Source organism: Bubalus bubalis, chromosome 2 (assembly GCF_019923935.1).
Source record: "Bubalus bubalis isolate 160015118507 breed Murrah chromosome 2, NDDB_SH_1, whole genome shotgun sequence".
Lineage (NCBI taxonomy): Eukaryota > Metazoa > Chordata > Mammalia > Artiodactyla > Bovidae > Bubalus > Bubalus bubalis.
Window position 1 is genome coordinate 148,569,115 of NC_059158.1, and position 18,240 is coordinate 148,587,354.

General features: G+C 40.9%; 2 protein-coding genes across 3 annotated transcripts; one reads left to right on the forward strand and one right to left on the reverse strand.

Annotated features, from left to right (window-relative positions):
- The first annotated feature begins 3,354 nt into the window (after window positions 1–3,354).
- LOC102410983 (ubiquitin-60S ribosomal protein L40-like) lies at window positions 3,355–3,704 on the forward strand. 2 transcript variants are annotated; one of them, XM_025263070.1, is made up of 2 exons: window positions 3,369–3,465; window positions 3,553–3,704. In XM_025263070.1, the coding sequence occupies exons 1-2, from the start codon at window positions 3,369–3,371 to the stop codon at window positions 3,702–3,704; spliced, it is 249 nt and encodes an 82-aa protein (XP_025118855.1). The 2 variants fall into 2 exon arrangements, with proteins under 2 accessions (XP_025118854.1, XP_025118855.1); XM_025263069.2 differs by having other exon boundaries at window positions 3,355–3,704.
- A 5,139-nt stretch (window positions 3,705–8,843) lies between these two features.
- Window positions 8,844–12,967, reverse strand: LOC102411310 (gamma-crystallin D). Its single transcript, XM_044925280.2, has 3 exons — window positions 12,947–12,967; window positions 10,335–10,634; window positions 8,844–9,172 (listed from the first exon to the last, which is right to left on the reverse strand). The coding sequence occupies exons 1-3, from the start codon at window positions 12,965–12,967 to the stop codon at window positions 8,900–8,902; spliced, it is 594 nt and encodes a 197-aa protein (XP_044781215.1). The 3' UTR covers window positions 8,844–8,899.
- Window positions 12,968–18,240: the final 5,273 nt, after the last annotated feature.

An 18,240-nucleotide genomic window follows, 5' to 3' on the forward strand; every position in this document is an offset into this window, starting at 1 on the left:
ACTGTTGTGACAGTTTGGGTCAAAAAAATCTCAATTGTGCAGGTCTGTCCACTGTATTTGAGGATGTTGAACAGCATCCCTGGTCTCAGTCCTCTACATGCTATTAGCATCACCCTCATGGTTATGGCAACAAAAATGTCTCCAGATATTGTCATATGTCCCCTGGGGGAGCAAAATCAACCCTGGATGCAAACCACTGCTTTAGAAGGATCTTGTCCTCAACTATATGCAACTGTGATACATCCTGTTTCATTCCTCAGTCTGGATTCTTGTTACTTAAGCCTAAAGCCAAAAAACCGTTTGCCTTGAAAAATTTTATTTGAAACACGTACGTTTATTAAGACTTTTCCACATTGTTTCTTTCAAAAATTCTAATTTTATAGAAATGTGAAAACTATAGAGAAGAAGAAAGGAGGAAAAAATTAAAATCATAGGACCATATTTTAAAAATCACTGTCAGGACTTCCTTGGAGGTCCAGTGGTCAAGACTCAGTGCTTCTAATGCAGGGTTCAATCCCTGGTTGGAGAACTAAGATCCCACATGCCTCAAGTTGTGACCAAAATCAAAAAACAAAATCACCATGGACAAGTATTTTAAAATCTCCTTTCAGCTCGACAAGATTAAAAAGTTCTAGAGATCTTTGCACAACATAGTTAGCAATAGTTGCTCCCTGGGTTGGGAAGATCCCCTGGAGACGGGAAAGGCTACCCACTCCAGTATTCTGGCCTGAAGAATTCCATGGACTGTATAGTCCATGGGGTTGCAAAGAGCTGGCTTTCCCTAATGGCTCAGTTGGGAAATAATCCGCTTTCAATGCAGGAGACCCTGGTTTGATTCCTGTGTTGGGAAGATCCACTGGAAAAGGGATAGGCTACCCACTCCAGTATTCTTGGACTTCCCTTGTGGTTCAGTTGGTAAAGAATCTGCCTGCAATGCAGGAGACCTGGGTTCAACCCCTGGATTGGGAAGATGCCATGGAGAAGGGAAATGCTACCCACTCCAGTATTCTGACATGGAGAGTTCTACAGACTGTATAGTCCATGGGGTTGCAAAGAATTGGACACTACTGAGTGACTTTCACGTTCACTGTACTATGTGTTTGAAAAATGGTTAAAATGGTAAATTTCATGTTATGTGTTTTTTTTTTTTACCAAAATAAAAAAGACCTCATTCCTCTCCCACACACACAAAAAAAACCTCTTAATTTTCACTTCTTTGATCTAATGCTTTCACCTGTAAGAACTTGTCCAAAGGAAATAGCTAAAGGTACATGAAAATGTTATGCACAGTGGCATTTCATTAGAACACTCTTTATAATGTGAAAAATTAGATTCAAATGAAATGTCCAAAATAGTGCATTAACTAGGCAAATTATAGAGCATCTCTCTGATGAGATGCTACACAGCTACCAAAAATCATATTCACAAAGAATTTATTTAAGGATATGGAAAATACTCAACATATGTTAAAATTTTAACATGAGTATATCATACACTGAAAACTACAAAACATTGCTGAAGAAAAGAAGATATAAATAAATGGAAGAACATCATATGTTCATGGATTGGAAGACTTAATTTTGTTCAGATATGAATATTTCCCAAAGTGGTCTACAGATACAATGTAATCCCTGTAAAATTCTAATGATATTTTTTGTGGCAGTAGAAAAACCCATCCTAAAATTTAGATAGAATCTCAAGGGATCCCAAATACCCAAAACTTTGTGTGTGTGAAGCAAGTTTTAATTTTTATTTATTTATTTAATTTTGGCCTTAACATGTAGTTTGCAGGATCTCAGTTCCTTGGTGACTCAGACAGTGAAAAATCTGCCTGCAATGTGGGAGACCTGGGTTCAATCCCTGGGTTGGGAAGACCCCCTGAAGGAGGGCATGGCAACACACTCCAATATTCTTGCCTGGAGAACGCCCTTGGACAGAGGAGCCTTGAGGGCTACAGATCATGGGGTGACAAAGAGTCAGACACGACTAAGCACACACAGTTCCCAGACCAAGGATTGAACCTGGAGCACTGCAAGTGAAAGTGCCAAATTCTAACCACCAGACACCAGGGAACTCCCCAGAAACAATCCTGAAAAAGGAGGACAAAGCTGACATTCTCACACTGATTTCAAAATTACTACAAAATTACACTAATCAAAACAGTGTGGTACTGGCATAAAGACAGACATATAGACAAATGGAAGAGTAGAGAACACAGACATAAACTCTTACATATATGGTCAAGTAAATTTTGACAAGGTTCCCAAGACCATTCAATGAAGAAAAAACAGTCTTTTCAGCAATGGTACCGGGAAAACTAGATATCCACATGCAAAAGAATGTAGTTGGACCCTTACTTTACAATATGTATTATACAAAAACTAACTCAAAGTGAATTAGAGACCTAAATATAAGAACTAAAACTAAAGAAGGAAAGAAGCAGGTTGCCCTGACTGGACTGACTCCATTTTTAAAAGAAAAGGAGCTGCATCTTACAATTTGGTGGACTTTGAACTGCATACCAGGGAGGCCATAGAGATAAAATACTAACAGCCAAGCAGGCTTCCTAGACAGATAAAAACCAAAACAGGCAGACTCCGTACCTAGATCTCCCAGAGCCAGAAGGAAAGATTGTTTCTGGGGAGTTCCCTGGTGTCTGGTGGTTAGAATTTGGCACTTTCACTTGCAGTGCTCCAGGTTCAATCCTTGGTCTGGGAACTGTGTGTGCTTAGTCGTGTCTGACTCTTTGTAATCTTAATAATGTTTATTGATGTAGACTAAACTGTAAGTCAAGATGTAAATCTATGGCTGTAACCTGATTGTATCTCTTACTAACATTGTCCCCGGTGGACTTTAGAGAATTTGTGGATGTGGGCTTGGGCACGTATACTTTGGGTATAAAAGGTTGTCACAAAAATCAGTCGGGGTCCCTGGCTAAAAAGGAAACTGCCTCGGACCTGCCAGTGTAATAAACTTCACTCCACTATCCATGCTGTCCTTCTAAGTGAGTTTGCTTCACAAAACTACAGAACTCTTAGATGAAAACATAGAGGAAAATCTTCATGAGATTAGACTTGGCAATGATTTCTTGGATATAACACTAAAGCATAGGCAATAGATATATTGGAGTCCGACAAAATAAAAACTTTTGTGCATCAGAGGAGACTATCAACAGAATGGAGAGGCTACTCAGGGAATGTGAGAAACTATTTGTGAATCATGTATGATAAAGGATTGATATTCAAAATGTACAGAGAACTGATACAACTCAGCAAAATCAATAGCAATGCCCCCCTAAAAAAAAAACCCAATTTAAAAAAAGGCTTGCCCTTTCTCTTCAATGAGGTGGCCAAGCAGCAGACGCAGAGATGCAGATCTTTATGAAGACCCTGGTGGGCAAGACCATTACCCTTGAGCCCAGTGACACCACTGAGAATGTCAAAGCCAAAATCCAAGACAAGGAGGGCATCCCGCCTGACCAACAGCATCTGATTTTTGTGGGCACACAGCTGGAGAATTGCTGCACTCTGTCAGAATACAATATCCAGAAAGAGTCCACCCTGCACATGGTGCTTTCTCTGCGAGGTAGCATCACTGAGCCTTCCCTCCGCCAGCTCACTCAGAAATACAACTGCAACAAGATGATCTGCTGCAAGTGTTATGCTCACTTGCACCCCCGTGCTGTCAACTGCTGCAAGAAGTGAGGCCAAACCAACAACCTGCGCCCCAAGAAGAAGGTTAAATAAAGCCCCTCCACCGGCTTCTCCTTTGACTGCAGGGTGGCCTCGTGCCCAAGCCCCAAGGCTCAGTAAAGTTTCCTTTTCATTGAATGGAGCAGTTAAAAAAAAAGTCTTGATTATTATCTTATCTCCAAATAAGATAATACAGTGGCCTATAAGCACATGAAAAGATGCTCAACATTGCTAATCATTAGGGATATGCAATTAAATCTGCAATGAGATACTTCATACACATTAGAATGACTACTATAAAAAACAGAACAGAAAATAAGTGTTAGTGAGGATGTCAGAGAAACTGGAAAACTTGTACATTGTTGATGGGACTGTAAAATGGTAGAGCCACTGTGGAAGATTGTATGGTAGTTTCTGAAAAATTAAACACTTAATTACCACACGATTCAACATTTCCATTTCTAGGCATACTCAAAATAATTGAAAGCAGTGACTTAAACAGCTATTTGTATCCCAATGATCATCACAGCATTCTTAATTATAGCAAAAAGGAAGAAACAGCACAAGTGCCCTTTTAGGAATGGATGTATGGATACACAAAATGTGGTGTATGTATAGAATGGAATATTATTCAGCATTAAAAAGGAATAAAATTTTGATAAATTTCACAACTTCGAGAAACCTTGAAAACACTATCCTAATTGAAATAAGTGAGACACAGGACAAACATATGATTCAATGCATTTGAGATACCTGGAATAGATTTATAAAGAAAGAAAGTATAATGGTGGTTACCAGGGGCTGGGGGAAGGTGGGAATGGGGAGTTATTGTGTAATGAGTACAGCAGCTTGGGATGATGATAAAGTTCTGAAGATGAATAGTGTTGATGGTTGCACAATGATGTGAATGTGCTTTATGCCACTTAAAATGCCTTATAGTGGTAAATTTTATGTATATTTTACTATGATTTAATAAGTCTTCCATTAGCAACAAGAAAAAAAGGGAATCAATATGAATTTTTCAAAATTAATTTCTTGATTTCGATAATTCTACTGTGGGTTAGAACTCCATCCTCTCACTGCCAAGGGCTCTCTCCTTGGTTGGGGAACTAAGATCCCACAAGCTGCATGATGCGGCAAAAAAAAAAAAATTTTTTTTTTTACTGTAGTTAAAAGAAAACATTAAAATGGGATGAATCCTAGTGACTTAAATGGAATTAAAAAGCATTTAAAACAGTTTATTTTAACTTACAGTCCTCTTACTTTATAATTAGAGAATAATTAATAAAATTAATGTCTTAAGTTTTTTTTAATTAGTACCTTTCCCTCCTTGGGTTTTCTTCCTCTTTCCCCATTTACTCATTTCATTCTATCTTACACCACCAAAGCTTACGTTTAAGAACTGGTAATATTTCAGGGTCTTTTTTAATGCTGGGAATTAGTGCTCTGGACACAATTGTGCTGTAGGCAAAACTTGTTAGGCTCTTTCCTTCACTCAACCTTCCTTGTATATTTCCCCATTTGCAGCTAGCAGCTATGGTACCAGGGACACCAGCTTCAGGATAATACAGTTACTAAATATTGTGGGAAATGGACAAAACTTTGCACTCTGATGATAGTGTTGAGCTGCTGAATCAACCATCCCTAAACCCTGGGCTACCCTAGGACTTCCTATCGTGTGAGTAGATTTCCATATTACTTACCCATTTGGTATGGTGTTTTGGCTAATTTTAGTCTAATGTATATAACTGATTCAGATCCATTTTTGGCCAAGGGATTAGGGTACATTTCTAATTTGAGGAAACTCCGGGAGATAGTGAAGGATAGGGAAGCCTGGCGTGCTGTAGTCCATGGGGTCACAAAGAGTTGGACACAACTGAGTGACTGAACAACAACAACTAATCAAGCTTTGGAGGTTGAGTAGTTCACCAGGAAGAAGGTGGGGAAGAGTAATCTAGGTGAGGAAAAGATGTGAACAAATTCAAAGAGACGTGAAAATGCTTCATGTGCTTGGAAAAGATGGAGTAAAGGATGACTGGGGCCTGGTAATTGGAGAGGAAGTGGATAAGCTGTAGCCAGATTCTTGAAAAGGTAGAATTTTTCTCTGTGGGCAGTGGAACAATATCAGAAGTTTTTAATCAGGGAAATGACTTGATCAGATCAGTCTTTGAGTACAAACATAATCTCCTCCTTTCTACGATTCTAGCAGTGAAATGCAAGACAATAAGCAGCAGGAGAATGTAAATGATAACAATGTTATACTTCCCTATAACCTTATACAGGCAATATATTAATACATATATATATACATACATATGGAGAGTATACATATACAGCTATAAATGTATATAACTGTGTGGCTATCATATTTGTATATATGTAGACAGAATACTTGGAGAAGGCGATAGCACCCCACTCCAGTACTCTTGCCTGGAAAATCCCATGGACAGAGGAGCCTGGTAGGCTGCAGTCCATGGGGTTGTGAAGAGTCGGACACAACTGAGTGACTTCCCTTTCACTTTTCACTTTCATGCATTGGAGAAGGAAATGGCAACCCACTCCAGTGTTCTTGCCTGGAGAATCCCAGGGACGGGGCAGCCTGGTGGGCTGTCGTCTATAGGGTCACACAGAGTTGGGCACAACTGAAGTGACTTAGCAGCAGCAGCAGCAGCAGCAGCAGCAGACAGAATACTGGGTTTCCCCAATGGCTCAAGTGGTAAAGAATCTGCCTCCAATGCAGGAGGCACAGGAGATGCTGTTCAATCCCTGGGTTAGGAAGATCTCCTGGAGGAGGAAATGGCTACCCACTGCAGTATTCTTGCCTGGAAAATCCCATGGACAGAGCCTGGTGGGCTATTAACAAAAAGTCAGACGTGACTGAGCACACACCTGCATGCATACAGGGAACGCAGCTGTGGATTATCCTATGTATCTAATTCAATTCCTGGTTAGTTGCTTGCAATGACCTCATGGTAAGAATCTGTATGCTAGCACTGTCGTTATTTTGACAAGAATCTTCCTGATTCCATAATGGAAAATCTCTGATTTTCTGAACTGTGAGTTCTGAATTCTGATGTACTTCTATTATTAACTGTTTGAAATTAAAACTGGACCTTAGTTTACCTTATATAAAATGAATGATCTAAGTTAGATAATCTCCAAGTCTGAAATATGTTAAATATCATATGAGTTCATTGCTCTATAATGACTTGCCTTCTACCCTCCCTCTCCCTCCCTCACTTTCTCCCTCTCTTCTTCTTTTTGGGGTGGGGGAAGGGTAGAGATTTTCCATTAGGAATTTCCTTGAGTCTTTGAATAAAGTTCTAAGCAGTTACGTTGGGAAAAGGTATGCTCTGTGTCAACCAGAAATGTGTCTTGAACTACAAATAACAGAACACCCATGACAGTGGCATAAAAAAAAATGTGGGTTTATTTTACTCCCATTACAAGAAGTTTCAAAGTAAAGGATTGCTAGCCTTGTGTGATGGCTAATTTTATGTCAACTTAACTGGGATAAGGGATGCCCGGATAGCTGGCAAAACATTATTTTTGGGTGTGTCTGTGAGGATATTTCTGGGAGAGATTAGGATTTGAATTGGTAGTCTGAGTAGAGAAGATCACCTCTATCTATGCCTTATTCAGTCTGTTGAGGGCCTGCATAGATCAAAAAGGTGGTAGAGAGTTACTTTCTCCACCTGCAGGTGCTGAAACATCAGTCTTCTGTTCTTAGACATATCAGTACTCCTCGTTCTCAGGCCTTTGGACTCAAGACTGAATTATTCCACCAGCTGTCCTGACTCTGCAGCTTGCAGACTATGGGACTTCTCAGCCTCCATAATCACATGAGCCAGTTCCTAGAATAAATCTCCTCATCTGAGCTTCCCTGGTGGCTTAGATGGTAAAGAATCTGCCTGCAATGCGGGAGACTCGGGTTTGATTCCTTGGTTGGGAAGATCCCCTGGAGAAGGGAATGGCTACCCGCTCCGGTATTCTTGCCTGGAGAATCCCTTGGACAGTGGAGCCTGATGGGCTACAGTCCATGGACTTGGAAAGAGTCGGACACGACTGAGAGACTAACACTTCCACTTCCTTTCATATCTATAGAGATCCTGTTGGTTCTGTTACTCTGGAGAGCCCTGACTAATAAATAGTTAGCATTGGTTCAGGGGTTTGACCCCATGCAGGCCAGCATTTCTGAAACTGTGGCTTCTCCCTCATGCTTGTCACCCCTTGAATGTAAAATGCCTAAAATAAGAGGGAACCGTAGACAGCTATTCCCTTTCATCAGGAAGACAAAAATTTTCCAGAACCATCTCCTCTCCTCATCAGCATTTGTCCACTTATGTTTCAATGTCCAAAAAGTGTCATGAGATCAGATAAGAATCAATATCAAACACTTAAAAAAAAAAAGCAAACTAATGAAAGGAGAGAAATAGAGTCTGCCAGAGATGTGTGAACTTAACTTTTGCATACAACTTAGGGAATTTAGGGAATTTACGGAGAAGGCAATGGCACCCCACTCCAGTACTCTTGCCTGGAAAATCTCATGGACAGAGGAGCCTGGTGGGCTGCCGTCCATGGGATCACTAAGAGTTTGATATGATTGAGTGACTTCACTTTCACTTTTCACTTTCATGCATTGGAGAAGGAAATGGCAACCCACTACAGTGTTCTTGCCTGGAGAATCCCAGGTACGGGGGAGCCTGGTGGGTTGCCGTCTATGGGGTCGCATAGAGTCGCACACAACTGAAGCGACTTAGCAGCAGCAGCAGTAGGGAATTTAAAAATCTCCTGAAGCCCATTGTGGTAACTAGCTTTAGAATCCTTGATTTGAAAAGTGGGTCACACCATCTCTGAACCTCAATTTTCAGATCCTCACACCTCAAAGAAAAACTGGCGAGATTTCTAGCAAACTAGTCTGAAGCAGCAACATGTTTAAAGGCCAGAGAGTCAAATAAGATATGTATTATGAAAGTGTTTCACAAGCTGTAAAGTTCTGCTTCATATGAAAGCATAGTTCTAGTGAGAGAATTTTGTTATCTGAAGATCATACACCTTGATTTCCACTTGTATCTTCTGTGTGTGTGTGAGTACATAAATAAAATAATAAAATAAAAGTAAGACAAAAGGGAAAGCACAAGCAAACCAGTGCCAGGAAAACAGAAAATATTTTATTAGTTTCCAGATTGAGAAACGATGCCTTTATTTCAATAGATATCTATGACTCTTCTCAAGGAGCCCACTTTGGCATTCATGGCTCCCCAGTCATGGTAGCGCCTGTACTCCCCCGGCCTCAGCAGATACTGCCGCCCCCGGTAGTTGGGCAACTCATAGAGGACCCAGGAGCCTTCCAGCACATTGAGAGAGTGAATCTCATTGATGTGGAAGCGGTCTTGAAGAGAGGAGCAGTCCTCAGTGATCTCTATCATCTGGCCTCTGTAATCTTCCCTCTCATAAAGTCTGAGCCTGTGAGAGCCAGCCTGGCCCATCCAGAGGTGGAAAGAGGAGAAAAGCAAACCATGAAATGATTCCAACACATTCATGCCATTCAGTTTGGTGAGGCTCAAGCCATTTTCAAATATAAGGTGAAAATGAATTACTTCTGAATCTTTATATACTCTTCCCTTTCAAAGGTGAAAATTCAGTACCTTTTCAACATCGTAAAGTGTGACTAAAAATTAAGAAGGAACTCTTGTACTTCAATACATTCATATATTTCGCAGGACAAACTGCTAACCATGCTCAGGACACTGTACCATAGAGAAACCAAACCTTTAACAGCTTACTACTCTTTTTGCCATTTTGAAGATTTTTTTTAGTTTTTCAGGCATGCGTGTTTGAACAGGAAAATCAGTTTATGAAATGAATGATCCTACATTGAGTTTAAAATAAATCTTGGAAAGATCACCAAGGACTTAGATGCTTCTGAAGTCTCTCAGTTAAATGCTTGATTTTCATTTAATAATTTATGAATGAGGAAAAATGAGAAAGAAAAATCAGTCAGCCCAAGGACTGATTCAAAACTTTTCAAAAACCTTAGTGTTTTAACACACATGTGAACTCTGTGTAGCCCACATGTAAAATCTCTGTGTCATTCTCCCTTGACAAAAAGCACTTTTATTTGTACAGGTAGGAAAAACTAAAATATACAAGTGGGGAGCAAAAAGGTGAAAGGGTGTTACAAAAACTAACCCTTGTAAAAGTATCCTTTTCCACACCTATCTGCTCAGAAAGTAGCACCTAATTATTTTTCTTTGAAATATTAGTGATATTAGAGGTTTTTCTACAACTCCATTGTAAATAATTCCAGGTCAGGACCTCTATCTCATACATGCTCAGGGCTGCAAATGCATTCTTACTCAATACATATTTGTTGATTAACTGGTACCTGGGCAACAATTCACGGGGTCGCAAAGAATTGGATAGGACTGAGCGGCTGAACTGAACTGAACTGAACTGGGCAACAATTTGCTTTTGTTCTGGGCAAATTATATTGAACTAATATACAATAATATACAATAGCTTACTTTCCCTCTCAAACTCTGTTATTCTGAATGATCACTACTCCAAATGTTGAACCTCTGTCTGAAACTATCCCTTCTGAGTCCACAGGGCCCGGATCTGCTACGGAAGTGGACTCACGTGGGGGATGAGGCGGCAGGAGCGGACTGAGTCGCTGAGGCCCATCCACTGCTGGTAGTCGGGGTAGTCGCCGCGCCTCAGGAAGTACTGGGGGCCCAGGTAGTTGGGCTGCTCGTAGATCATCCAGCAACCGCTGTCCACACGCACCGAATTGCAGCGGCCCAGGTAAGGCTGCAGGTTGGAGTGGTCGCTGCTGCACTCATAGTGGCGGCCCTGGAAGCCCCGGTCCTCGTAGAAGGTGATCTGCAAGGAAGGGAAGGAGAGGCTCAGAGGCCTGGCCTGCAGCCGGGCTGCGGGCCCCTCCCGCCGGCACGGGGCTCACCTTCCCCATGGCTGCTGGATGCGGGGATGGAGTTCAGTGCAGTGGGGCCGGCGCGCGGTCTATATAGCGGGAGGGCTGCTGCGCTGGCAGGAACAACACAAAAGGGGCCGCCGGGGTGAGAAGGGGATGTTTGTGTTCTCTTTTTACTCTTCGCTGTCAGAGTCCATGGGGCTTATTGTGGAGTTCGGTCCCATTCTCTCTGGAGTTTCTATCACTGGCTGATGCTAGATGAGACAGTTTGGAAAAAAAAAAAAGAAGCAATCTGGGACATTGTCTATTTAATAATAGAAGTAGAGCTTCAGCCATTTCATATATATTCCAATCGTTTATTTCTATGAGTTGGGGAAAAACAAGAAAATGTAAGTGGCCCAACAAAAAAGGCAGAGTCTTGATATGGCAAATAGAAATTAAGCTCTAAGAAGTATGTGCCATAATATTGAATGCTAATTGTTAATCAGAAAGAAATGACCTTTACTGAATATTGAAAATTTCAAATTAGTCCTTTAAGAGAGCTTCTTCATTAAAAAGTGTAAGAAGTTATAATGTTTTACCAAGAGGGTTCCCAAAATGTCAAACTTTCTGTATGGTAAAAAACCAAAAACAACATATACGAATCTTTAGCATTTGGTCTAATTTTGTTGCCGTTGTGCATGGAAGTAGATTGAAGATTAGGTGTTTCATCTTGGCTACTTATAATTCAAAAGAGAGAATAGCTTTAAGATGCTTAATCTCAGAAAGAAGAAATAAAAGGAAATTTTCTATGATACAAATGAAGTTATTTATAAAACAAAATAGACTCACAGACTTAGTGAACTTATGGTTACCAGGGAGGGAAAGGTGGAGAGAAGGGATAGTTAGGGAGTTTGGGATGGACATATGCACACTGCTATATTTAAAATGGATAACCAACAAGGACATAATGCACAGGGATTTCTGCTCAATGTTATGTGGCAACCTGGATGGGAGAGGAGTTTGGGGGAGAATGGATACATGTGTATGTGTGGCTGAGTCCCTTTGCTGTCCATCTGAAACTGTCACAATGTTGTTAACTGGCTATATGCCAATATAAAATAAAAAGTTAAAATAAAAGGGTAAAGTCTAAAAGTTCAAAGAAATAAAAAAAGGTAATGCATTTAAAACACAAAACCAGATTACCCCTTAGGTTATTGTAAAATAAAATCAAATTCCTAAGAAACCTGTTTCTGGTGGGCTCTAGATACACCTTTGTTCGATGGGGAGCAAGATTACACAAAGCTTTTGACTTAGAGGAAATTAACTGCATGAACACAAAGAGGAACTATAGCTGGAATGGTATGGGTAGAATGAGGAATAAATATCTAGAAGCTGTGACTCTGGTCTTTAGAAAGCGTTTATCAGTCTGGAAGAGGATAATTTGATGAACTGGAAAGAGCACTGGAATGGAAGATGACCTGTGCCTTTAGCCTCTTCCATGTTCAAAGAATTAGTCACTCATTGAAATATTTGTCTTTACTTTGGGTCTTAAATCTTTGTAAGTTGATATTTATGTATTAGACACCACTTATGCACAATATGATGTTTCAGTTCTTATTATCCAGTATGAAAGTCATGTGTTTGCAGAATTACTTATGTTAGCCTAGTGCAGTATACTCAGCCAGAATCTAAAGAATCAAAATCATCATGATAATTAAAAATTTAAAAAATAAAAATGAAAAATTAAAGTCCATTAAAAAAATCATCATTTTACTCAGAGTTGTTTCTGTGGGGAGAGTGTAGATAGGTGAAAACAGTAAAATACAAGAAACAACCAGAATGCAGAGTCCCAGAGATTACCTAGAGAAGCAGTATGGGGACGTCAGTGGGGACCACTGATTCAGCTGACACGCAGCTACAGCTGAAATTTAGGATACAACTGAAGGCCCAAGGGACTTCCCTGGTGGCTCAGACAGTAAAGAATCTGCCTACAATGCTGGAGACCTGGGTTCAATCCCTGGGTCGGGAAGATTCCCTAGAGAAGGGAATGGGCTAACTACTTCAGTATTCTGGCCTGGAGAATTCCATGAATGGAGGAGCCTGGGGGTCCATGGGGTCACAAAGAGTCAGACATGACTGAGCAAGTAACACTTCCACTTCCAATTGAAGGACCAAAACGAGGACATTTTGGGTTTGGCTTTTTTCATTAACTGGGCAGAGGAAAGGCTTTATTTCACCCTGGGGGAAGAAATAGGGAACCACCCCACCACCACCACTTCTCATACAATTGAAATGTAAATATCTTGTGCCAAAATGTGGCTTAATTTCAATGCTCTACAGAAAATTCTGGAGCTTCCATGGTGGCTCAGACGGTAAAGAATCTGCCTGCAATGCAGGAGATCCAGGTTCAGTCCCTGGGTTGGGAAGATCACTTGGAGAAGGGAACAACTACCGCCTCCAGTATTCTTGCCTGGAAAATCCATGGACAGAGGAGCCTGGAGGGACTACAGTCCATGGGGTCACAAAGAGATGGACATGACTGAGCAACTATCACTTTCACAGAAAATTGTAGGAGTGACAAATGTACACAATACCGTAGTGTGCTAAGTGAACATAGGTTAAGGCCTGACACTCCTTGCACCTGTGGCCAGAAGCAGAGCTCTGCACCAGTTGCCTGGGAATTGTCTTTGGAGGGAGAGCAAGAAAGAAGAAACATCCTTGTTTCCTGAGCTCTGGTCCGGGAAGTAACCCTTAGTCACTCTATAAGTATTCACATCGTTTCAAACAAAAGTGAAGAAAAAAGGGACTAGTTCAGTTCGGATTTTGTTGCATGCAGGTTTAATGATTTGTATAGCTAGTGTAAGTAGCTTAGTAAGGAAGGCACGTTGAAAGCTGAGATAGACTGAAAGCTAAGCCTCTTGCTCCAAACAGTTAGCCAAAGTGTGGTTGTGAAGGGAACGTTTTTGACAGAAATTAAAAGTGCTACTCCAGTGAGCAGGCTTCCCAGTGGCTCAGTGCAGGAGACATGGATTCGATCCCTGGATGGGGATGATCCCCTGAAGGAGGAAATGGCCCCAGTATTATTCTTGCCTGGAAAATTCCATGCACAGAGGAGTCTGGCAGGCTATAGTCCACAGGGTCGCAAAGAGTTGGACATGACTGAGCAACTGAGCATGCATGCACACACGCATTCCAGTAAACACACTAATGAAGAAAGTGAAACAGCCTTATTGCCCATATGTATAAAGTTTGAGTAGTCTGGATAGACAATCAAACTGGCCACTACATTCTCTTAAGCCAAAACCTAAGCGAGAGTAAAAGAGAACCTAACTCTTTTCAATTCTATGAAGATTGAGAGAGGTGAGGAAACTGCAGAAATAAAGCTTGAATTTAGCAGAGGTTGTTCTTGAGGTTTAAGGAAAGAAGCCATCTCTATAATATAAAACTTCAAAGTAAACAGCAAGTGCTGATGTAGAAATTGCAGCAAGTCATCCAGGAGATCTAGCTCAGGTAATTAATGAAGGTGTCTACATTAAATAACAGATTTTCAATTTAAATGAAACAGCCTTATATTGGAAGAAGTTGCCATCTAGCACTTTCACAGCTAAAGAGGAGAAGTCAGTGCCTGGCTTAAAAGCTTCAAAGGACAGACTCTCTTTTTAGGAGCTAATTCAGCTAGTGATCTTAAGTGAAGCCAGTTCTCATTTACCATTTCAGAAATCCTAGTCATTCAGAATTATGCAGAATCTACTCTGCCTGTGATCTATAAAAGGAACAGCAACACAGCCTGTTTACGATATGGTTTACTGAATATTTTAAGCTCACTGTTGAGACTTACTGCTCCAAAAAAAGATTCTTTTCAAAATAGTACTGTCAGTGACAAGGCACCTGGTCACCCAGTAGCTCTGATAGAGATGTACAATGAGATTAATGTTATTTTCATTCCTATTAACACAACATCCCTTCTGCAGCCCATGGATCAAGGAGTGATTTTGACTTTCAAATCAGATTATTTAGGAAATACATTTCATAAGCCTTTCAGTTCAGTTCAGTTGCTCACTGGTGTTCAACTCTTTGCGACCCCATGAATCACAGCACGCCAGGCCTCCCTGTCCACGACCAACTCCTGGAGTTCACTCAGACTCACGTCCATCGAGTCAGTGATACCATCCAGCCATCTCATCCTCTGTCGTCCCCTTCTCCTCCTGCCCCCAATCCCTCCCAGCATCAATAGCTTTTCCAATGAGTCAACTCTTCGCATGAGGTGGCCAAAGTACTGGAGTTTCAGCTTTAGCATCATTCCTTCCAAAGAAATCCCAGGGCTGATCTCCTTCAGAATGGACTGGTTGGATCTCCTTGCAGTCCAAGGGACTCTCAAGAGTCCTCTCCAACACCACAGTTCAAAAGCATCAATTCTTCTGCGCTCAGCCTTCTTCACAGTCCAACTCTCACACCCATACATGACCACAGGAAAAACCATAGCCTTGATTAGACGGACCTTTGTGGACAAAGTAATGTCTCTGCTTTTCAATATGCTATCTAGATTGGTCATAACTTTCCTTTCAAGGAGTAAGCGTCTTTTAATTTCATGGCTGCAGTCACCATCTGAAGTGATTTTGGAGCCCAGAAAAATAAAGTCTGACACTGTTTCCACTGTTTCCCCATCTATTTCCCATGAAGTGATGAGACCAGATGCCATGATCTTCATTTTCTGAATGTTGAGCTTAAAGCCAACTTTTTCACTCTCCTCTTTCACTTTCATCAAGAGGCTTTTTAGTTCCTCTTCACTTTCTGCCATAAGGGTGGTGTCATCTGCAAATCTGAGGTTATTGACATTTTCCTCAGCAATCTTGATTCCAGCTTGTGTTCCTTCCAGTCCAGCGTTTCTCATGATGTACTCTGCATAGAAGTTAAATAAGCAGGGTGACAATATACAGCCTTGACGTACTCCTTTTCCTATTTGGAACCAGTCTGTTGTTCCATGTCCAGTTCTAACTGTTGCTTCCTGACCTGCATACAGATTTCTCAAGAGGCAGGTCAGGTGGTCTGGTATTCCCATCTCTTTCAGAATTTCCCACAGTTTATTGTGATCCACACAGTCAGAGGCTTTGGCATAGTCAATAAAGCAGAAATAGATGTTTTTCTGGAACTCTCTTGCTTTTTCGATGAATCAGCGGATGTTGGCAATTTGATCTCTGGTTCCTCTGCCGTTTCTAAAACCAGCTTGAACATCAGGAAGTTCACGGTTCATGTTTTGCTGAAGCCTGGCTTGGAGAAATTTGAGCATTACTTTACTAGCGTGTGAGATGAATGCAACTGTGCGGTAGAATTGCTATATGTGCATCTCAAGCATGTTTATTTTTAGCGAAAGAAATGGGCAGTTCTGGATTGTTAAAATTTCTCCTTAGGACAGGAGGATTTCAGTGGAGGTTTGTACCTCAAGACTAGTGGGGTAGGGACTTCTCTGGTGGTCTAGTGGTTAAGACTTTGCCTTCCAATGCAAGAAGTGCCTGTTTGATCCCTGGTCAGGGAACTAAGAGCCCACATGCCTCATGGCCAAAAACCCCAAACATAAAACAGAAGCCATAGTGTATCAATTCAATAAACACTTTAAAAAATGGTCCACATTAAAAAAAATCTTTATAAAAAAGAAACTAGTGGGCTAGAAAAAGGGTCAGAAAGGTAGGAGTGGGATGGGGGTAGAAGTAGCCAAAGGGCCAAGGGCTGGAATTAGCTACTCCTGCCATGCAATCTTTTGTCTGTTGTGTCAAAACTAATTTTTTTTCCTATTCACTGAAAACTGTTTTCACAGGACTTGTTGTCCCATAAAAGAGAAAAAAGTGTCACAGAAAGGTAAGGTGTGTAAAGTGAAAGTGGCTCAGTCGTGTCCAACTCTTTGGGACCCCATGAACTATACAGCCCATGGAATTCTCCAGGCTAGAATACTGGAGTGGGTAGCCTTTCCCTTCTCCAGGGGATCTTCCCAAGCCAGGGATCGAATCCAGGTCTCCCACATTGAGGGTAGATTCTTTACCAGCTGAGTCACAAGAGAAGCCCAAGAATACTGGAGTGGGTAGCCTATCCCTTCTCCAGAGGATCTTCCTGACCCAGGAATGGAACTGGGGTCTCCTGCATTGCAGGCAGATTCTTCACCAACTGAGCTATCAGTGAAGCCCAAGGTATGTGAGGAAGTTCTAAATGTGTGTATCATACCAGGGAAATATTTTTCCTTCCCAAATGTTAAGGAATAAAAACAGGTATCACAAAAAAATATAGAGATAAACATTGCTCCATTTTTCCCCCTATAAATGTGTCATGGGATGCCTTAAAACTGTGCAGTAACAGTACTTGTTAAACAAGTGATTACATGTGTATGTGAATTGTTTAGTACTTGGGAAGCACTGGATCAAAAAAAGTGATCATGTACTAATTGTTTATTGTTAGTGTTTAGTATTTTTGTGTGGAGTTCTGTTGCAGGAGGGACAATGCCTTCTGTTTGCTTTCTTTTTTCATTGCCAGTGCTGCACACAGCAGACCTATGGTAGGTGCTCAGTAAATAGTGACACTCCTAACTCCAAGAAGTTAGGCTCGCTGGTGGTTAATAATTGAGCAGACCATTGAAAGAAAAAATAACTTGTGCTATGACTGACAGTGTCACTCCTAGGTCTCTGTCCTCCAGAAACTATAGCATGTATAGATAAAGATGGGGCTTCCCAGGTGGAACTAGTGGTAAAGAACCCATTTGCCAATGCAGGAGACATAAAGAGATGCAGGTTTGATCCCTGGGTTGGGAAGATTCCCTGGAGAAGGAAATGGCAACCCACTCCAGTATTCTTGCCTGGAGAACTCCTTGGACAGAGGAGCCTGGTGGACTACCATCCCTGGGGTCGCAAAGTGTATGACTGAAGCAACTTAGCATACATAGATAAAGATATATATCCGATGATATTCATTGTAGCCTTGTTTGTAAAAGCAAAATTGGAAAAGCTCAGTTACCAATGAATAAATAATTAAATAATCCAGCAGATCTCCAACAAGGGATCACAGTGCAGCCGTTAACAAAACAAAGTGCTTACCTAGATAGGTATCCATATCACATTACACTTTAAAAGCCAGCTGCAGACTAATATGTACAGCATAATTTCATTCTTGTAGAGAAAAAAAGCATGTGCTTCATGAGACAGCTATATAAATGAGGGAACATTTTGAGAGGCGTACCCACTAAGTGTAAAAAAGGACTAGGAATGAAAAGTAGGACTCAGAAGGACTCCTCCACTTTCTTTATAGGATGCATAAAGTAGTAAGGTTATGAGAGACTTTCACTTTGGAGGCAAAATTTCAAATTAAAAATATTAACAATTTTCTCTGATGAAAGAATTTTCAATTAAAAACTATGCAGGGCTTTGCTGCATATTTACTGTAGGTAAAAATACACAGAGCAAGCAGATGTTACTTCAAAACACTAGAAATTATGACTTTCTTTAATGTGCCTTTAAATTTGAGCCTTTTTTTTTTGGTAAAGAACTTCTTTTTGTTTGCAGCACACTATATTATGCAAATCTATTTAGAATGTTAATGTCTATCTCATTAATTTACTTGCATTAGCTGGGCACTGTGTACAGCTGTGCAGTT